General features: G+C 42.4%; 1 protein-coding gene across 5 annotated transcripts in view; it reads left to right on the forward strand.

Annotated features, from left to right (window-relative positions):
* SYT9 (synaptotagmin 9) overlaps nucleotides 1-20,624 on the forward strand; it is an 89,998-nt gene that overhangs the window by 45,320 nt on the left and 24,054 nt on the right. For all 5 annotated transcript variants that reach the window (XR_014217209.1, XR_014217210.1, XM_082214292.1 and 2 more), the window contains exons 2-3: nucleotides 22-367; nucleotides 4,748-5,294. Coding sequence is in view for 3 of the 5 variants with exons in the window: in XM_082214292.1 (XP_082070418.1) it covers nucleotides 22-367; nucleotides 4,748-5,294 (893 nt within the window). In the remaining 2 variants the exon portion in view is untranslated. The remainder of the gene's footprint in view (nucleotides 1-21; nucleotides 368-4,747; nucleotides 5,295-20,624) is intronic.

A 20,624-nucleotide genomic window follows, 5' to 3' on the forward strand; every position in this document is an offset into this window, starting at 1 on the left:
TATTTTCCTTCTTCTTTTCAGATATCACAGTGAGTTTACTGTCCTTAGTTGTCACAGCATGTGGACTTGCTTTGTTTGGGGTGTCTCTGTTTGTGTCCTGGAAGCTGTGTTGGGTTCCTTGGCGAGAACGTGGCCTGCCTGGAAACAAAGACAAGCAGGAGTCCCTGAACTATACAGACACAGAGACCAATGACCACGAGTATAGCGAGGATTACTTGGGACAACCTACCACCTACCCCGACTCTTCCATGAAGATTAGCCACACATCCCCTGACATCCCTTTGGACGCTAAGGCAGGGACCAAGGAAAACTGTGTGCATAATGTCCGGATGCATCGACAGATCACGGAGCCAACTCCTTCTGCACGGTCAGTAGCTCCAGTAAGGAACAGAGTGGCCGCCAAAGTAAAAAAGCTTTACTGTGCCAAAAAGTATCCCTTACCTAACACAGTGTTTCCCAACCTTTTTTGGGCAAAGGCACACTTGTTTCATGGAAAAAATCTCGAGGCACACCACCATTACAGCCCCGTGACGTCAGCGCGCAGCGTCACGCCGGGAGGGACATAAATTGCTAGCAAATTACATAATCACCTCCTTGAGGGCTGGCTCATCTTCTCCGAAGGCAGAACCCCATTAATTAACAGCACAGACTCACACCATAGCCAAGACGAGGGGGGAAAACCTCAGTCATGCACAGTCATGCACATGTGGGGGCTAAATGAGGACGAAGACCGGGCAGAGAGCAGGGTTCAAATCACCCCACCTGGCCAGGACAATCCCTGGGTGCTCCCTTGGGCCACTCGCCTGACCCACCTCGCAGGGCTGTTGTTGCGAGGATAACACGGGGAGAACCACGCGTGCCCCCGGGAGCTCCTTGGAGGAGAAAGCGGGCGATGAATGCAATGCACGAAATATATGAGAGGCGACCAGGTTTTGCAGGTGAGGGGCCCCCGCCAGCCTCCGCTTCCAACACCCGGCGCAACGACGCCGAAGTTTCCCCCCGGGCTCGGCTCGGGGAGCAGCGCTGCTCCCCCCGGCTCCCCTTCGCCCTCCCGGCTCTCTCTGCCGCCCACTGGGGACCCCCTCACCTGCCAAGTCCGGAGCGCCGGTGGAAGTTGCATGCATGCATGCAGGGCGCCGCGTTGCCATTGCATTGCACTGCACTCCATGCAATGCCTGTACGCATGCATTGCCTTGCACGCCCGCCAAGGGGTCTCCCCGCGGTCCGATGCGTCCCCTCCGGCGCGGATGCAGCATTGCAAAAATAACCCCCCCCCCGACGCAGCCCTACCTGAGGGGCAGCCTCCGCCTCCGCTGCTCCGCCTCCGCGGGGATCCCCGGGCTCCATCCTGCTGCCCGATCTCCGCGGGGGCGCAGGCAGGCTGCGCGGGGTCTGCGCGGAAGAGCCCCTGCCCGCCCGGCCGCCGCCGCTGCGCTCATTCCATGGCCGGGAGAAGAGCGCTTCAAACAAAACACCCGGCCCACCAGGCCACGCTGGGAAACGTAGTTTGCTCACCCCGCGCGGGCGCGGAGCCCAAGGGCGAGGGGACTACGGATCCCGGCAGCCCCTGCGCCGGGGACGGAGGGGGAGAGGCCGGGTGCAGGGATGGAGGGACGGGTGGGCGAGCGAGTGAGTGAGTGGCAGCCGCCAAGCCTTGGCCGAGAGCCAGGAAGGGCCTCCCCGGAGGAGGAGGAGGAGGAGGGAGGCGCAGAGCGGGAGGGAGGGAACCCCAGGGGTCATCTAGTGACGGCGCCCCAATCGAAAATTTGACTTTAAAAAAAAATCTTTCGAATTTTTTAATTTTTCCTGCGGCACACCAGGCAACATCTCGCGGCACACTAGTGTGCCACGGAACAGTGGTTGGGAAACACTGACCTAACAGGCTCCTTGGTCACCAAGGGCTGCACAGGTGGAGGTGTGTGTTTACTTTATCAGGTGCAGGAGCAGGATTCTTGATGGGGAAGGAAGAAGGCATCAGAGACTAATTTAGAGATAGCATTCCTGATCATGGGAGAGATGGGCAACTAATGCACCCCCTTGCCTTCATTCACCAGTTCCCATGATCCTGAGAGAGGCCTCATGAATAAAAGTACACTCTAAATTCTTTTGAGTAAAGGCCTGATTGTAATTGACACAAAGGAGCCAGCAAACCGGTGTGGCTGGGGGATCAAACATAAAAGGCCAGAGGAAAGGGGAAGCCAAGGAAGAAAGGACCACTACAGTTTACTGTGTTCAGAGTGGGATTAGGAGAAGGAACCAAGGGGATCACTTCATTTTCTCCAACCGCCTGAGGCTTGCCTGACCATCTTCCTCACACTGGGTCACAAATCAGCATCCTGTGTGAAGCAAGGGAGGCAGAGTCTCTTGGGTACCCCTTGAAACTTTGTGGTTGTGTGTCAGTAAGTGTGTTGGTCTGCATTAGTATAGAGCTAGTGCTTCAGAAGATGGAAAACATCCCAAAGGATTGCAAATCAGTAAGTTGTCCACACTACGCCATCCAATTTATTGATGCTTGGTATCTCCTCTTCCTCCTTTTTACAAAAATAAGGAGGGTAAATGCATTTCAGAGTGTTTTCATAATGTGAGTAAAAGTCATGTAATTTCAGTACAATTTTAGAACTTGTGAAATCATCCATCACTCCTTTCTTCCTTGTATACAGTTTTGGCCACAACTTGGGACTCAGCTATAAAGCTGCAAATAAAACATTTTAAGTGTGTTTTAAGTGCAATGCACAATGTGGCACTAGATGGTGATGATGAGCCTTATGGAAAATTCAATGTACTGTATTTTTAAAAACGCTTTAAAAAGCATTTTCAGAACAGTTTTTATATGTGTGTAGATTCCACCTTGATTTGAAAAGTGTTATAGATGTTTGGTTTGAGAAATCTATACAAACATTCTGACTCACCTGTTAGTTGTAAGCCTCTATACCATCATTACTTACGCTATTTTACTTGTATATAAAAAAAATCCTATTCTCAATAAAAATTAAAAAATAGCTGAGCATGCTGACTAAGCACTTCCCCCAAATAACAGGAACAGTTCAGGAACAGTTACCGATAAACTTTTAGTAATACTGCAGAGAATTAGTGAAACTACTAGAGTCAGACTTGAATGGCATGTACTTTTGCAAATGTTGCCGTAGCAGCCGGACGCTTGCAGGCAACGTATAGAAAGAGCCCCACACATTTTTTTGCTGTTTTATGAGCTAGACGTAATTGCCAGGTTGTTGAAATCCTATAGTAACTGAAGGGCTGCCTCAATTTCATCTTGCAAAGTATGTTCATTTTCACTTACCTCTGCAGCTGTGGGTGCTGATATAGCCCTGCAAAGAATTCAACAAAAATAGAACAGGTTAACAAAACACTTGCGAGGGTTTGAAATAGGAAGTGCTAGGTATTAGCCACAGCTTTGGTGGAGTGGGTGGGAGGTGAAATCACCGAGGGGCAAGACTGACTGAACAAAACTGCATGAAGAGGAGTGTATGTAAAATATGGGAGAGCTAATGATGGTGGGGCAGAGTCAACCTAAAAAACTGCTGAATTGTATCAGATCTATGGCTAACCCAGTGTAGCTCAGTCTTGTTGACTGTGTCCAACCACCTCACAAGCAAGACATGATGAAGATAGCTTTCCTCTGCAGTTTGTCCCATCATCTGGTAAACAAAGGTATATTATCTCTCCGAACACATGGGGTGAAATTCCACATTGTGCTGATATGCATGATCTGCAAAAGTATTTCAGCTTGTGGGGTGGGATGACCTCCCTCTCCTCCCCAGCACAATGTTTGGGTTTTTTCCCCCCTGACCTCCCTCCTGAGCCAGTTTTAAGGGGCAGATGGGGAGAGGAGAAGGGGAATCCCAATTGTGCAAGCAGAAGTTCTTGCACAGGGCTTCTGCCAAAGGGGCACCTTAGACGGTCATTTTTTTATTATCATAATGAATAGTAATTATTACACTCATCTACCATAAACTTGTCCCCGCCTTTCGAAAGCTATTAGTATTGTGGCTATACCACATTTTATGGTAATGAAAACCATAAGGTGCATTGAGTAGATAAATGAGTATTTGTTTATACTGCTATGCACAGTGGTACCTTGGGACTTGAACAGCTTAGCTCCCAAACAAATCGGCTCCCACGCCTTGATATTTTAATAGTTTTGGGAGTCAAATGGACTCCTGGAATGGATTAAGTTCAAGAACCAAGGTACCACTGGGGAGTAGCAAGGCACTTTTGACCTCTGGCAAGATTTAGAACAGATGAATGACCTATATAGGTGGAGCAACTGGAAGAACAGAACACAGCAGCAGCATAGTCAGAAACTGAGTGTGAAAGCTGTGGTATCCACATAAATTGTGGAAGGGATCAAGGATGAATTAGATTAATATTTGATTGAGAGGCAATGTAAAATTTGCTTGCAGCTAGGTTACAGTGAGGGGAACCATCAAGGGACAGTGGAAATTTCAAAGGGGGGAAAGCACCACCAACCTCTTACATGTTGCCCAGGTGATTGGAAAGAGAATGCAGTCAAGTTAGAAGCATGATTAGTAAGAAGTCCACAACAACTGATACGAGTTGCATGGATGAGTGGTGTGGTAGGGAAACTATATAAAAAACGTTCTTAATTGCCCAAAATCATGATTTCAGGTTTCATTTTTTTTATTTATATTTTTTATTTCATTTAACACTGTAGAGATGCTGTAATCCCACTTGTCTAATCCAGTCTGTTTTGTTGTTTTTATTCAAGGCATAATTCATTCCGAAGGCAGCTCAATCTCTCAAACCCAGACTTCAACATCCAGCAGATCCAAAAGCAGGAGCAGCTGACAGGGATTGGGCGCATCAAGCCTGAGCTGTATAAACAAAGATCGGTGGACACAGATGATGGGAGGAGGAACAATAGCAAATCTTGTGGGAAGCTCAACTTTATTGTGAAATACGATTGTGACTTGGAGCAACTGATAGTGAAAATTCACAAAGCTGTCAACCTGCCAGCAAAGGACTTCTCTGGGACTTCAGACCCCTATGTCAAGATCTACTTACTTCCAGATAGGAAAACAAAACACCAGACTAAAGTGCATAGAAAGACCCTAAACCCAGTGTTTGATGAAGTTTTTTTATTTCCTGTTCCTTACAATGATTTGAGCACGAGGAAACTCCACTTCTCTGTATATGACTTTGACCGATTCTCCAGGCATGACTTGATTGGCCAAGTGATAGTGGATAATTTTTTAGAGTTGTCAGACTTTCCCAGGGAGTGTAATCTTTGGAAGGATATTGAATATGTCACCAATGTAAGTATGAAGCCACCTTTTTATTTTGAGATTTTATTTTCTGCCTCTTTGCATTGTTGCCCAGTTTATCTGCTGTCAAATTGGTTGATTTGTGATGAAAGTCACCCCTTATTGTATCTACCTGAAACTGACTTAGTTCAAAGTTCATTCTATATGGAGGAATTACTGTGGTGTTATATAAAAGCTTCTGCCTTTCCCCTGAATTTCATTCTTAAATATTCTTTTCCTTGCTAATTTGATTTTCCATTGGCAATTCTCACAGAGAATTGATAACTTTATAGAGATTGGTAGGCTCGTGTGTTCTGTTCTGATAAAAATTATTACCTTACATTTTTCAGCTAGAATTCCAGAGTTATATTCCCAACCCCCATTGCTTTCCAAGAGACATTCTTGATTCTGTAAGTGCAGTTTCATAGATACATTTCCATAATCTTTGGACAGCTCTGAAGACTTCACCAACCTAGGAGACTTTTTGCTCATTTGTTGTGCCACGTACATGAACAGTAGAGCATGCTGGGGTTTTTCCTGATTAGTTCCGCTGAGAGAAACCAACCTAGGAGACTTTTTGCTCATTTGTTGTGCCACGTACATGAACAGTAGAGCATGCTGGGGTTTTTCCTGATTAGTTCCGCTGAGAGAAACCAGCAGTGGTGTAGTGGATAAGTATTGCAGGGTAGCACAGCTCCAGGTTGTTTGTCAGAACAGGAGCAATAATGTCATCAGCCTTAGCGATGTGGTAATTGGGGGATTTTCCTTGCTCTGGGAAGTGAATGAGGCGATAATGAAGCCTTCAGATTTGTAAGATCGTTATAGAAAAAGTCACAGAAAGAGGAAATAACCAAGTAGAGGCTGGGTAGGCCTTTCCATTCCTTTCAATTTTTTTTAAAATAGTATTTATTAAGGTTTTAAGGTTACAAAAAGGCAAAAGAAAAAACACCAAATTAAACAATGACAAAACAACACATCACAATAAAAAACAGAAAAATAGAAACAATTAAAAACAAAAGAAAAAACAAATTGAGCCTTCCCATAACTTATCTTTCATTTACTTGTTTCCCTGACCTCCTCACACCTCCCTTTTTTGTATTCTAAGTCAATTATCCATTTCAGCAAATCCTTTCCCTCTCTTCAAAATTTTTATCCTGAAAATTTATCTTGATCTTAATATAAGTTTACTTTCCCTCTTTTCACCAATTAACAGTCTATTTTTCTGAAATCTTTGATACATTTTTGCTAAAGTCATATAGATTCATTCCAACGTCATTCTAACATTCATTAATTTTACAATGTTTCTGTAAATAGTCTTTAAATTTCTTCCAATCTTCCTCCACCGACTCTTCTCCCTGGTCTCGGATTCTGCCAGTCATTTCCGCCAGTTCCATATAGTCCATCACCTTCATCTGCCATTCTTCCAGAGTGGGTAGATCTTGTGTCTTCCAATACTTTGCAATAAGTATTCTTGCTGCTGTTGTGGCATACATAAAGAAAGTTCTGTCCTTCTTTGGCACCAATTGGCCGACCATGCCCAGGAGAAAGGCCTCTGGTTTCTTCAGAAAGGTATATTTAAATACCTTTTTCATTTTATTATAGATCATCTCCCAGAAAGCCTTAATCCTTGGGCATGTCCACCAAAGGTGAAAGAATGTACCTTCCGTCTCTTTACATTTCCAGCATTTATAATCGGGCAAGTGATAAATTTTCGCAAGCTTGACTGGTGTCATGTACCACCTGTATATCATTTTCATTATATTCTCTCTTAAGGCATTACATGCCGTGAACTTCATACCTGTGGTCCATAACTGTTCCCAGTCAGCCATCATAATGTTATGTCCAACATCTTGTGCCCATTTAATCATAACAGATTTCACCGTTTCATCCTGAGTATTCCATTTCAACAGCAAATTATACATTGTTGACAAATTCTTAGTTTTGGAGTCTAACAGTTCCGGTTCCAATTTTGATTTTTACACCTGGAAGCCAATTTTTTTATCCAAATTATATGCCTCCATTATCTGATAATAATGAAGACAATCTCGCACTCTATTTTTTAATTTTTCAAAACTCTTGTTCCAAAATTTCCCAATATTTCGGCCACCTTTCATAAGATCCCTACTTCATTCTTGCAGTAGTAGTTTTCTGCAAAATTGTCTGCATTTCTAATTAAAATGAAATGGCTGCATTTCAGCTAGCTGGGGATTTGTTATTGAGGCCCAGTGTGTTTTACAAGCTGAATCCATGCAGTCTGAAATAGATCAATGGCACTTGCTTGCAGGAAACTGTGCAGCAGAACAGCAATGCTGATCCTAATAAATTTAGGTATTTAAGGATACGGGAGAAAATTGATTCAGTTCGCATTTAAAGGTGAACCTACGTAATTTGCTCTCTCCTAAACAATAGGTGAACTGAAGCACAGCCATTGCGTTTTAAACTCTCCTTGGGAGCATGGAGATTGGGAACATGATGAGCTCCTGCCTTTTAAAATTTACTACTACACCACTGGGGAACCACACATTTGTCTCTTGACTGTGGAGTTGTAGAAAAATATAATATTTATTCATTATTACTTACTTCAGCAGTTTATATACTGCTTAACACCATAGTCTTAAACTTCTCCTGATAGCATTTTGGCAGCTGGTGCAAACTTTTAAACCCTGGCATTATATGCTGGTAGTATTCTGACCCCACCAGCAGTCTAGCCCAGGCTTCCTCAAACTCGGCCCGCCAGATGTTTTTGAGACTACAATTCCCATCATCCCTGACCACTGGTCCTGCTAGCTAGGGATCGTGGGAGTTGTAGGCCAAAAACATCTAGAGGGCCGAGTTTGAGGAAACTTGGTCTAGCCACAGCATTTTGTGAGGCTTTCATCTACTGTACTCTCCATATAGTTTTCCTCTCTTCTCTTTACAAAGTATTGCACCAGCAGCTGTCTCATGAGGTTATTCACAAACAAGGGGAAGGAAGACATTTTAGGATAGCATTGAAGCTCTGCCATCCTCAGCTTTTGAAGGTCTCCTGCTTCCTTGCTGCCCCTCATGCATGGAACTGTCATCATAATTCCACTTTTCCTACTTTCTGTCCTCGAAACCTACCCGGCCAGATGGGCGGGGTATAAGTAACGAATTATTATTATTATTATTATTATTATTATTATTACTACTACTATTACTACTACAAGTATCTATTCCTACTGTTGTTAAGTCTAAGGGAGCAATCTTAACCTCCCAAACCTATAGTAAGACTATATGGAACGGTGTTGCCACCACTGCATACAGTACAGCGGTCAGGGCGGAAGCTGGATGGGGGGGGAGGTATTTTTATGACTGCAAACAGGCAGCAATCCATAGGCAATTACCCAATCATTAAGCAAAGATTCAGCAGCCATAATGTACAAAGTTAACTTCTCAGTAAATGAAATGATGCATTATGTACTAGATGAGAGACCTCTGGCTTCAAAGCATCAATCTGTTTCTCTCTTAATATCCATGGCACTAATTCCACAATAGAAATAGTTATGGACCCTAAATTTTGAAATCTATAATCTCAGAAGGCCTTTAATATTCCTACACGGCAAACATTTCTTCTTAACAGTTACGGGGCGGTTACTAATTTCACCAGCAGTAAAAACATCAAAACCAGATCCCTGCTAGTGAAAGCTGTATCATTGGATGCTACTGTGTCCATTTTATTTATTGTTTTATTTATTAAATTTATATACCACCCTTCATCAGAGTATCTCAGTGCAGTTCACAGAATAAAATACAAGATAAAAACCACAAGTAAATAATTTAACAAAAGCAACAAAACTGGTTTCACAAATAAAAAATAGATAATTTCCTCCAAGACACTATAATCTTATGAAATCCACACACATTTTTATCTGGGTACTTTTCAGGCTAACAGCAGAGCATCTGAATTAGTTACATGCAGAGCAGAATTTCAGCACATCTGTACATTCCATACACATTCTTCATTTTGTTGTTCAGATGGAAATTGGTTGAAAGTGATTTAACTTTGGATACACTGCCATGCAGAGCCTGGATTGTACAAATTGATCAAGGCATTCTGGTATTTATTTTGATTGTGGGACATGCCCCCCCCAAGTGCAAATGAGTCTCAGCAGGAGCCATAACCCAACTGGAAACTTCCTTGATGAAAAACTCAAGACTAATGATGTTTTTACAGCACACTGTTTTCAAATTAAGATATTACAGCTTTATAGTCTTTGAATATTTGCAAATGTGATTTGGGCACTAAAGATATGGACAGCTAACAATATAAACCAAGAACTCTTGCATATTTTCCTTATTGTTTCCCTATGTTTCCCTGAGGTTGTTCTCAAACACTGTAAATGCAACCTCAACTCCTTGTTCTGTACCCACTAAAGCAGCATAAAATTCATTCTATCAACTATGTGGAATCTTGCCAGAGCTCATGAACCTTTCAACCGAGCTGTGTGATAAGGAAAACAGAACTGATTTATTATAGAGGACAGAAAACAAAACACATTTTGACCATACTCTACTCTAAATCTTGGCTGTTTCAAACTTCAAAAGGAAATGTATTTTACGTATTTTGACCCAAAACATATTTACCATATAACCAACTGCATTTTACTTCTCATTTGGGACTGGTGTTGGCATTATTTGGGTCAATACTTTCCAAGGGATTATTACCCACTTAAACATCTTTTTTTTCCCCAACCCTAGTCACCAGAAGGCAATGTAAATAGGCAAGTCTTGCCCTACCATGAAAAACTGAGGAGTTCCCATGAGGAGTTAGGCCCCCACTTCAATGTTTATATGATCTCACCATGGAGATTAGATGGATCCTTGCAATGCCCACAGTGGCCACCCTGAGCCACTGTTACCCAAAAAAGGGGACCCTCTCAAGAGCAGCCAGTTATAGGTAAAGGTAAAGGGACCCCTGACTCTTAGGTCCAGTCATGGACGACTCTGGGGTTGCAGTGCTCATCTCGCTCTATAGGCCGAGGGAGCCGGAGTACAGCTTCCGGGTCATGTGGCCAGCATGACTAAGCTGCTTCTGGCGAACCAGAGCAGCACAGATAAATGCCATTTATCTTCCCGCCAGAGCAGTACCTATTTATCTACTTGCACTTTGACCTGCTTTCGAACTGCTAGGTTGGCAGGAGCAGGGACCGAACAATGGGAGCTCACCCTGTCACGGGGATTCAAACCGCCGACCTTCTGATCGGCAAGCCCTAGGCTCTGTGGTTTAACCCACAGTGCCACCCGCGTGGCCTCCAGCAAATAGCGCAGATAACTCTTGGAAGGTGTATGGTGCAGTTTCACTGCTGAAGCTAATCCAGCTTCACCCTAAATGCTCCCCGAAAGCAGAGTCTGCCTGGGAGCTGTATGTACACTCTCCTGAGCTCCTTAGAGGACAAACAGGTATCTAGGTGTAATTAATTACATAGTAAGCATGTCAAGGTAATCATAATCACAGAAAAATATTGGATTATCATTGTAATCAAACATTGGCAGAATCTTGAGTATTATTTTTCCCCAGTTTATGTTTAGAATAAGTCCAGATGGAAGGAGAAACCAGGATTCAGGGCCAAGGAGGAGTTTAGGAAATACAAAGGAATATGGGTGAACACATGGGGGAGTTGATTTGAATCATTGGTGAAAATTGGTTTTGTTCTCTTGCTGATTTGAAAATGTACTTGGTTTAAATCAAGCTACCCTAATCATGAACAACAACAAAAACCTGCATGGAATTAATAGCTCCTGGTTCCACTGCGTTATACCCTTATCCCTCTTCCGATCAAAGTAAAAGTTTCCTACATTGTCTGCAGCAGATTATTATATCATTTCAAAGATTGCTCTAATTCGAGACAATATCGTAATGTTGTCTGTGATTGCAAAAGATTATACCTAGAAGAAGAATCTGTCATTTCTCAGCGTATCTGCTCTCATAAGCTGATAATGAGGAGGAAAGCCAGTCTCTCTAACAAAAAAAGAAAAGAAAAACCAGGAAAGATAACAGTCATTTCAATTCTGAGGTGCTCCGCTTCTTAAGACATTTTATTTTTTTTGTAGCCGAGAACATGTATTTGATGCAGCACAAAACAGGTACAGCAATCACTGAAAACTTGAAACATATCATTGACTAATCCAGCAGGCTGATCTACAAGCCATATGTGCTCTGAGATTTCTGAGTGGCTCCTGCCCTGAAATAGTTTCCCAGGACAAGCTGCACTCTGTCTCATAGGGAAGTCATTTATCCAGCGATTCTTTGCGGAGAGGAAAGGAGCAATTTCTTCTGCTAGAAGAAATAAAGGGGAAAACATGAGGAGAAGGAAATGCATTCAGGCCCCTTGCAATTACCTAACTTGATTCTTTAATAATAATAATGAAAATGCATTACGTCACAGACTTCTGACCAGCTCCTTCTCCTGTAGGACAGTTTTGTGAATTCAAATCTCCAGGGCCTGATGAGCTGCACCCAAGAGTATTAAAGGAGCTTTCAGGTGTAATCACAGAGCCTCTCTATAATCTATAATCTTTTAGAATTATTGGAGAACAAGTGAGGTCCTTGCAGACTGGAGGCAGGCAAATTCTGACCTCATCTTCAAAAAAAAAAAAAAAAAGATTTACATTAATACCAGAAAAGGTCCTATAAAAGATCATTAAACAGTTGATATGTGAGCATTTAGAAAATGATACTGTGATTACAAGTCATGCCAGACGAATCTCATTTCTTTCTTTTTGAAAGAAAGCTTAGTGGATCAGGGAAATGCAGTGAATGTAGTGTATATTGATTTCAGTAAGACTTTGGACAAAGTTCCCCATGATATTCTTGTGGAGAAGCTAGTAAAAGGTGGGATAGACAAGGGAACTGTTAGGTGGATTTGTAGCTGGTGGACTGACTGAACCCAAAGGATGTTCACTAATAAATCCTTGCCATTCTGTAAAAAAAAATGACAAATGGGGCGCCACAGGGTTCTGTCCTGGGCCTATTGTTGTTGACATATTATAAATGACTTGGATGAAGGAATTGAGGGTTGTTCATCAAATATGCAGATGACATAAAACTGGAAGGGTAACTACTGATGCAGAAGACAGAATCGGGATTCAAGATGACCTTAACAGATTGGAGAACAGGGCCAAAGCTAACAAAATGAATCTCAGTAGGGACAAAATATATAAGAAATAGATCTACACTAAATTACAGAGTAGCAGTGAATAGAGCTACTTATATGCAGAGCTACATACATGCAAGAATGAATTTCAATGGGGACAAGTGTAAGATTCTGCACTTAGGTAGGAGTAACCAGCTGCACAAATATAAGATGAGGGACACCTGGCTTACCAGTAGTACATGTAAAAAGGATCTAGGGGTTTTAGTAGACCACAAGCTTAACATGAGTCAACAGTGTGATGCAGCAGTGGGGGGGGGGGGAGCTAATTCTATTCTAGCCTGCCTCAACAGAAGTATAGTGTCCAGATCAAGGGAAGTAATAGTAATCCTCTATTCTGCCTCCACCTGGAGTATTGTGTCTAGTTCTGGCTGCCACAATTTAAGAAGGATAATGGCAAGCTGAAACACGTACAGAGGAGGGCAGCCAAGATTATTGAAGGTCTTGGAAACCAAGCCTTAGGAGAAATGGTTGAGAGAATTTGGGGTTTTTAGCCTGGAAAAGAGGAGACCGAGAGGAATACGATAGCCATCTTCAAATATCTTAAGGGCTGCCACATGGATGATGGAGCAAGCTTGTTTTCTCCTGCTCTGAAGGATAGGACCCGAACCAGTGGCTTCAAGATACAAGAAAGGAGGTTCCAATTAAATATCAGGAAGAACTTTCTGATGGTAGGAGCTGTTCAACAGTGAACAGATTCTCTCAGAAGGTGGTAGACTCTCCTTCCTTGCAGGTTTTTAAGCAGAGGTTGGATGGCCATCTGTCATGAATGCTTTAGTTGAGATTCCTGAATTGCAGGGGGTTGACTAGATGATGTTCAAGGTCCTTTCTAACTCTACAATTCTATGATGCAATTATTTCTCTGTAAGAATTTTTGGAATCCCCAAAGGGAAATATGGGACTAATGCATGTAACCTAAAATCTGAAATGCAAAGAAATCATGGGAATGTAATCCGCTTTGTGTGTTTTTGCACCCTTTCCCTTCTGCACATGAAGCTGTCCATAGATCGCTGTGCACTAAACTTTGCTGAATATGTGTCCTTGCCCCACTTTTCTGAGATGGCATGAGCAGTTGGCAAGAGCAGTGTGAGGGCTGGCTGCAGGCTGTCCTCAGACCAATAATCAAGTGTCACAGATGACATTTATTAATACTTTTACGTTGCATCATTTTACCTGTCTATATGGCCAGAGCAACCTTTTTCAATCCATCCTGGCTGGGACTGATGGCAGCTACATCTGGAGGGCTCCAGGTGGGTGGACTAGAGCCTCAGGAGTAGGTAGAAAAATCTGTCATATAGATGGCTTGCAGGGGTGGAAAGAACGACATCTGGTTTTGGCATTCCTCCTTTAATCAAGTATGCAAGGAAGGTTAAACAAGGTCTTGGACCTGTAGGTCTTGTGCAGATAAAAAAGTGTTGAGAGTCAAGAGATGTAAATTTCACAAGGGGGGGGGGGACTCTAACCACAGAGAGAGAGAAAGGAATATAATTGCTCTTCACGCTCTGCACAGAAGAAACACCTTCTGTAGCACCTCGGCTGCTTCACTGCACTATCAGCTCCCCCCGCACACACACACCAACTTGTTTTACATTGTGCGATAATTCACATTTTCCAAGCCACCTTTCCAATTCTGGTTCCCTTTTCTTTTTAGAAACTGACAGGTTTTAAAAATATGTTATGCTAGTTCCTGTTAAGTTGGAATTAAGTAATTTGTGCCTGGAGACAGGCGGCAGCTTTCTCAAAGGGTTGAAGGTGGCATAAGCAAAGCATCAGGTCTCTCTGGTGCCCACACCCAACGGAGCTGACAATAGGATTTATTGTATGGTTCAAGGAGTCCAGTTGGTGCCCTCCAGCTGTCTTGGAATAGAGCTCCCGTTATCCCCAGCCAGCACAATCAGAAGGTGGCCAAAGATGGTTCTTCAGAACTTTTGAAGGAAAGAAAAACCAATATAGATGGTATATTACACCGGTAAAAATGGCCAAAATGTATAGAACAGATTTGAAGACCTGTTGGAGATGTAAAGAAAAGGAAGGTACCTTTTGCGCGTCAAGGTCCCCCAGGCCACCCCAAATAACTCACACTTCACACATCAATTTTTGTTTAAGTTTTTTGGCATGAATTTGGCCACAACTTGATTTAAATACACACACGTGAGTGGTTGCTTAGGCATAGGTTACGACGATCTGTCCTTGCCCCTGGGACAGAACTGACTTCTGGATTCCAGCGGAAGCCAGCGAGGGAAACAATTTTGGGGAGAAAATGAAGCTGGGCCTCAGTCCCTCACTTCTCACCCTCATGCTCCTGGTGGCTTGCATGGCCCAAGTCCGATGCCAGGGACAAGGACGAAAAGAATGGCAAGCCTCTGGGTTCCTTTAACAGAATTCCCTTTCCGCAGCACCATTGGAGGGGTAGGCACTTACCCCTCCACCAACCAATTTGAACAGATGCCTAACCGCCAACCTTACAAGTTGTGACAATTTGCTACGCAGTAGGCAAAAACCAAATGGCAACAGCCAAATGGACAAAATTCCTACCAGGCCCCTGCCCCAAGGCAGACGATCCCATGACAGGCATAGCAAGGTCAGAGGAAAACGAACCCCCCCTTTTCAGGGAGGGTGGGCAGGTGATCCGGTGGACGCAGCCCAAGAGAAGGCCCCAGGCTGCGAGCCCTGTATTTAAGACCTCTGACCCCTCCCACACTTTAGCAACATAACATTCTCCCCAGCAACACCCTTTGCCCAATCACAGCACATGGCCAATTTGCCCAACAACAGTGGGGTGGCCTTTAGGCCCCCCACTGCAACACGTGCTCTCTGTTATGGAGAACAGATAACAGCTTTACCATATGTGGTGGGAATGTAGACATATAAAAAAATTCTGGGAAATGATATACAATAAATTGAAAAAAATGTTTAAAATAACATCTGTAAAAAAGCCAGAAGCCTTTTTAATAGGTATTTTAGATCAAGAATTACCAAAATTAGAAGACAGGAGAAATACAAAAGAACAATGGCAAGAAAAATTGATGAACTACACAGAGTTAGCGAAGTTAACAGATAAATTACATGAAAAAGAGAACAGTGACTTCAAAAAGGAATGGGAGCTATTTACAGTCTACTTGCAGAAACAACAAAAATAAATGGACTCATTGGCAAGACTTTCACAATTTTATTGAGTTTAAACATAGAGGACGATATTGCAACAACACCTAATAGTATATATACATGCAGAATATAACAAACAATGTAACAAACCAGAAGGGGAAGTTGAGGGAAGTCAGGTGGGGAGGGGGAAGATTATAAGGTAGGATTGGATATTGGTATGTGATATATGGAATTTGCAATTATAAAACTGCAATAAAAAATTATTTTTTAAAAAAACAAAAAACCCAAAACCTATCTGATAAGAATTGTATGTATGTACCACTATTCTATCCAACCATTATGCCTCTGTCATTTAGCTGTTTTGGGCAGGAATCAGGCAGTTTTCGCAAGCTGGAAAACATGTGTTTTATGCTCCCCCTTTGTCACATTCCTAAATTCGTGTGGAATGCTGACAGCAAGTGAAAACCTGGGAATGCAGAAGCCTGATGGGTGTGATTTTTCTTTCTTCTGAGATGGGAATCATTGTTTGAATTGGGTTGCTTCATGTGTAGGTGACTACATGGAGTAGGAAGAGAAAGGAGGAAAACTTCAGGTGGACCCCAAAGTATGCTTTATTGAACCCAAAGCTGTTCAAATATAAATTGTTCTTCAGGAGCGCAACCAAATCCCTTGGTCTTGAAATTCTTTTGCAAAATACATGGTGTGCCCTTGTCTCATACTAGCTATATGCATGACTGAGGGAAGAAATGTATATTCTGTGCTGGAAGATTAGAGGTCTTGATGCTGGCCAGTCATTTTGACTTGACACTTTTAAACCCCCTTAGAGGGAGGCTTAGCAGTAGTAGGCTGCAGGGCTCTAAACTTAAGGAACTAGAGTCAGTCATGGCTTCCCTGTAAAAAAACAAAAACATGGAAAATGCAGCTTGTTAAGAGTACTGAAAGTACTGTTATATCATTTTTATAGTATGCTACCTGCACAGATTGGTTGTGTGCCATCCAGCCTTCGCACCAATTAGTGAACTGGGTCTGGATTCTGGACTCAGTCTGGAGGAACATTTGAATTAAATGAATTGAATTAGGTGCATTAGAAATGGCATCTGGAGCCAACCATCTAGGCTAGATGGTAGGAAGAAAAGAGAATCTAATTTAGTGTTTCAACACACAGACAAAAAAAAATATTTTAGATTTTATTGGGGAGGCTACTACTGCAGTTTTGTGTAAATTCTCTTTTTAAGAGAAGCTTGTTCTTTTTTTAAAGTACATATTCATAAAAAATAATCAATGTTATGAAATTATCCAATTATGAAGTGGCATTTGGGGCATAATAGAACTATGGAATAATAAAGGTGTGTAATTGCAAGATTCTGCCCATCCTTAATGGCACACGTTGGGACTATATTCCTAGTCTGGGCTTCATGCAATAACATTTGCAACCTGCAAACTTGTGGTAGAGCAGATCACATGGAATGTCCCCACCCCAGTCCAACAGGCGGTTGCTGGAGTCAGACATATTCATCCTTATTCTCTCCAGGTCAGCACCAATGTCATTTCTGTTCCGTGTTTCTGCCATCACAGCCGTATTGCCACTTTAGCAGTCTCCTCTACATTTCTGATAGGATCCTCCAAATCACTTTGAAGTTGAGAAACAGTAGTTTCCATCTTCTTCTTTTGTGGGACCTCAAGAAGCCACCCTCCTGTTTTATCTCTGTTCCACAGCTGCTCATGTTTGGCCTGACTGAGATTAGCTTTACGCTCAACCATAGGGTTGCCAGATTTCAAAAAGTAAAACCCAGGACACCCTGAAAGTTATTGAGCTTTTTTTATATACACACACCTGAAATGTTGTTGGTTCCTCCCACTTTTGCTTCTGCAGCCCCCTGTGTCATCCCAGAGGGTTGGAGGCCCTTTTGAAACAGTGTGGAAGGTGAGGCAGGAGACTCAAGAGGAAAGGGAGATATTCTAAAATTCAACACATCCCTTCCATTCACAGAAGGCTCCACTGGAACAAAGAGGAAAACTATTGGATAAAACTCTATTTATTTAAACCTTTTAAAAGCACACCACATTGCAATTGCCCTCATAAAGCAGTGTGCAAATTAATTGCACAATAGGCATAACTCTTGGCACTGAAATATTTTTCCCAGTTAACTGCAATGTTCCTATAACATTCACAACATTCTAGTTTTAAGAGAAACTGCAAGTACAGCAGCCAACGCTTGAAATCTTGGTTCTCTGGAATCTTTCCCTAGAATGAGATTATATAAACTTTGTCCTTTTTATATTGGCCAAGCCTTGGAATTGCCTCCAAGCAATTTTATACATGCTAGTTTACTGTCAAAATGCACAGTATCCCTGATGGAGCATTTTTTGGGTGGTGGTGAGGAAAACTTTCATCTCACTTTTGTTTAGTTTTTTTAACAAGTCAGAGAATATCCCCATCTGTTTCTTTGTAGATGAAACTATAGCGTCTTTCATTAGCCTTGAGAATTCATCTCTCAAAAAAATCACAGTGTTGTTGATGCTGGTTAAATTCATGGAGTCTAATGAGAATTTATTTGTCCCCCTGAATTGCACATACTGTTCTTGTTTGAAATGCCTCAGGCTATTTTTAGCCTTAAATCTGCAAGATATCAGACCCATAGGTCACCCTCTATTGAACAGGGTTTGATCCCTCTCCATCCCCACCCTGATTTTTTTAGGATTTCATGTCTCTGGTGTATGCAGCCTGTGCTCTTCTAGTTTTCTTTTTTTTTAATATAGTTTTTCTTCCTCTTATTTTGGAAGCTGTCTCTCTTGAGAGCATAACTGGGTTATACTGGAGACATATAATTTAATGTTAGATTAAATTACATCAGATTCAGTGATGCCTGCAACACCAGTTAGATTCCCCAAACGATTCTGGGAAATGAATCCCCAAGTTTCATGCGAAAAGAAGAGAACTAGAACGTCACATTTGCCTCATGCACATTAGCTCAAAATAGTAAAGAGAGGGAGAAAAAGCAATATTTTGCAGGGTCATGTAAAACATCTACTTAAAGTATTGCAAGCTCTTTCAAGCACCAATGCCATGGATTACACATTCAAGTTAAAATCTAGTGTACTTGCTTGTGACCAATAACCACCTTGATTTTTCATATTTTCCCTCTCCTTACATTTTATCTTTAATAGGTGGCCAGTTTCTTAAAATCTGCTTCTTGCTCTGACTCCCCGTTGACTCAGTATGAATCAAAACCACGTTGCAGAGGCGTGCATGTGAACAGTGTTACCTTGTGAGCAGGTCTCATCTTGCAGGCCTTTCCCATTGTCAAAATGTTGTCAGCGACTCCCAGCCCAGGAAAGTATAAAGAGAAGGGTAGATTTCTTACCGTCCTTTTTTTATTCAGTATTCACAGAGAGAGGCTATAGAATCCAGCCTCTTGGATAATGGCGTTGTCCCGAGTGAATCTCCAGCCCCCGTCTCTCCCACTTCCTCATTCGTCACCTCTATGGGTGCTGCTACGTGCCCTCTGTCTTTGAGCTCTTTGTTCCCCTACTTTCAAGGCTCTCCAGGTTCTGGGAGATGGGAGTCTGGAATGCTTTCTAATGACGTGTCTGCCAGGTGTTGCTCTGGCTCTCCCATGATTTCCCAACTTTCCCCCTCATCTGCCTCTGAGCTGTGACCTCCTTCAGACCCCTGTTGTAAATCTATACTGTCTTCCTCTTCCTCCTCCCTGGAAGGGTCAGGCTGAGGAGGTGATCTCCACCATTCCTCCTCTGCCCAGTTCCTGACACCCATTGAAACACCCTTTGGCAGGTCATAAAATCCATTGGAAAGTCTTATATAAATTAGCTGGCTCACATATCCTCACTGTTCCATAGAATACCATAGAATTGTATCGAGTTGGAAGGGACCCTGAGGATAATCTAATCTAACCCCCTGCAATGCAGGAAAATGCAGCTGTCCATTACAGGGATCAAACCTGCAACCTTGACATTGTCGGCACCATGCTCTCACCAGCTGAGCTATGCAGCTTCACCCACATTTGCAAAGACGTGGGTTGTGAAAGGCATAAATAGATAACTGCCTGGCCGGGGCAGGGGCACATAATTAATCAGAAAACGTCTTTCTCTTTCTTCCCTTCCTCACAATGAACTTCTTTTAGAGAATGGAGCACACAGAATGCTAATTGCATTTTATTTAAACAAGCCATAGCTTTGCTTATCCAAAGTTAGTTTTGTTTTACCGCTGCTCCTCTTATGCTTTTGTTGTTTGATGAGCAGTGTGATCAAACAAACTATGGTTAGCCAGTGGTTCAGAATTCACATGCAACAAACAGCAAGCCAAAGTTAAAACTAGCATGGTTCATAAGACAATTCAGATTGTGTGTTGCTGGCAGTAAAGAAATCAAGACCAGGGTTTACATATTTTACTAAGCCATGGTTTAATAAACAAGTGAGACCTCTATTGTTTCCACAGAAATACTGCTGAAAATAGCTTATGTGGGTGAATTGTACTCATTCCACTTTTAATATGGAGGCCTACTTGCCACATGGATTCTCTGTCCCTCCCAGCAGCCGCTCACTATGAGGAGCAGGAGTTACTTTTTCTGTTTCTCTTGGAACTTGAAGGAGAGTCCTCTTTCCTTTGAAAGAATGGAAGGACAGTCTAAAATAACCCAAAGGGAGGGCTTTCTGATTTGAAATATCTCCATGTTCTAAGAACAAAAATTACTTTCTTGAAGCATCTTGGTATATATTTCTTGTTTTTCATCATTGGGCTGGTGCAACAGACTTGTTTTTGTGTAGGAAAAATGACCACTTGCATTTGTATTATTACAGTATTTGAAATCTTTGTAAGAAATTCCCTCCTAGACAAATGGCAGGCATAACTTGTCACCACCATGAGTGCTTAATCATCCAAGGTCCTTTTATCAGAGAGAAAATGAATCAATCTGGAAAAGAGCTGGATGTTAGGTATTGACAGCTTAATTAAAATTATAATAGAGAAAGATACCAAAATGGTTGTTAGAATTTCCCTTTGCCAGTCTATTACATGTGTTTTCCTAACCACACTTTGCATTCAGAA

The sequence above is a fragment of the Podarcis vaucheri genome (assembly GCF_965113315.1).
Source record: "Podarcis vaucheri genome assembly, chromosome: 1".
NCBI lineage: Eukaryota > Metazoa > Chordata > Lepidosauria > Squamata > Lacertidae > Podarcis > Podarcis vaucheri.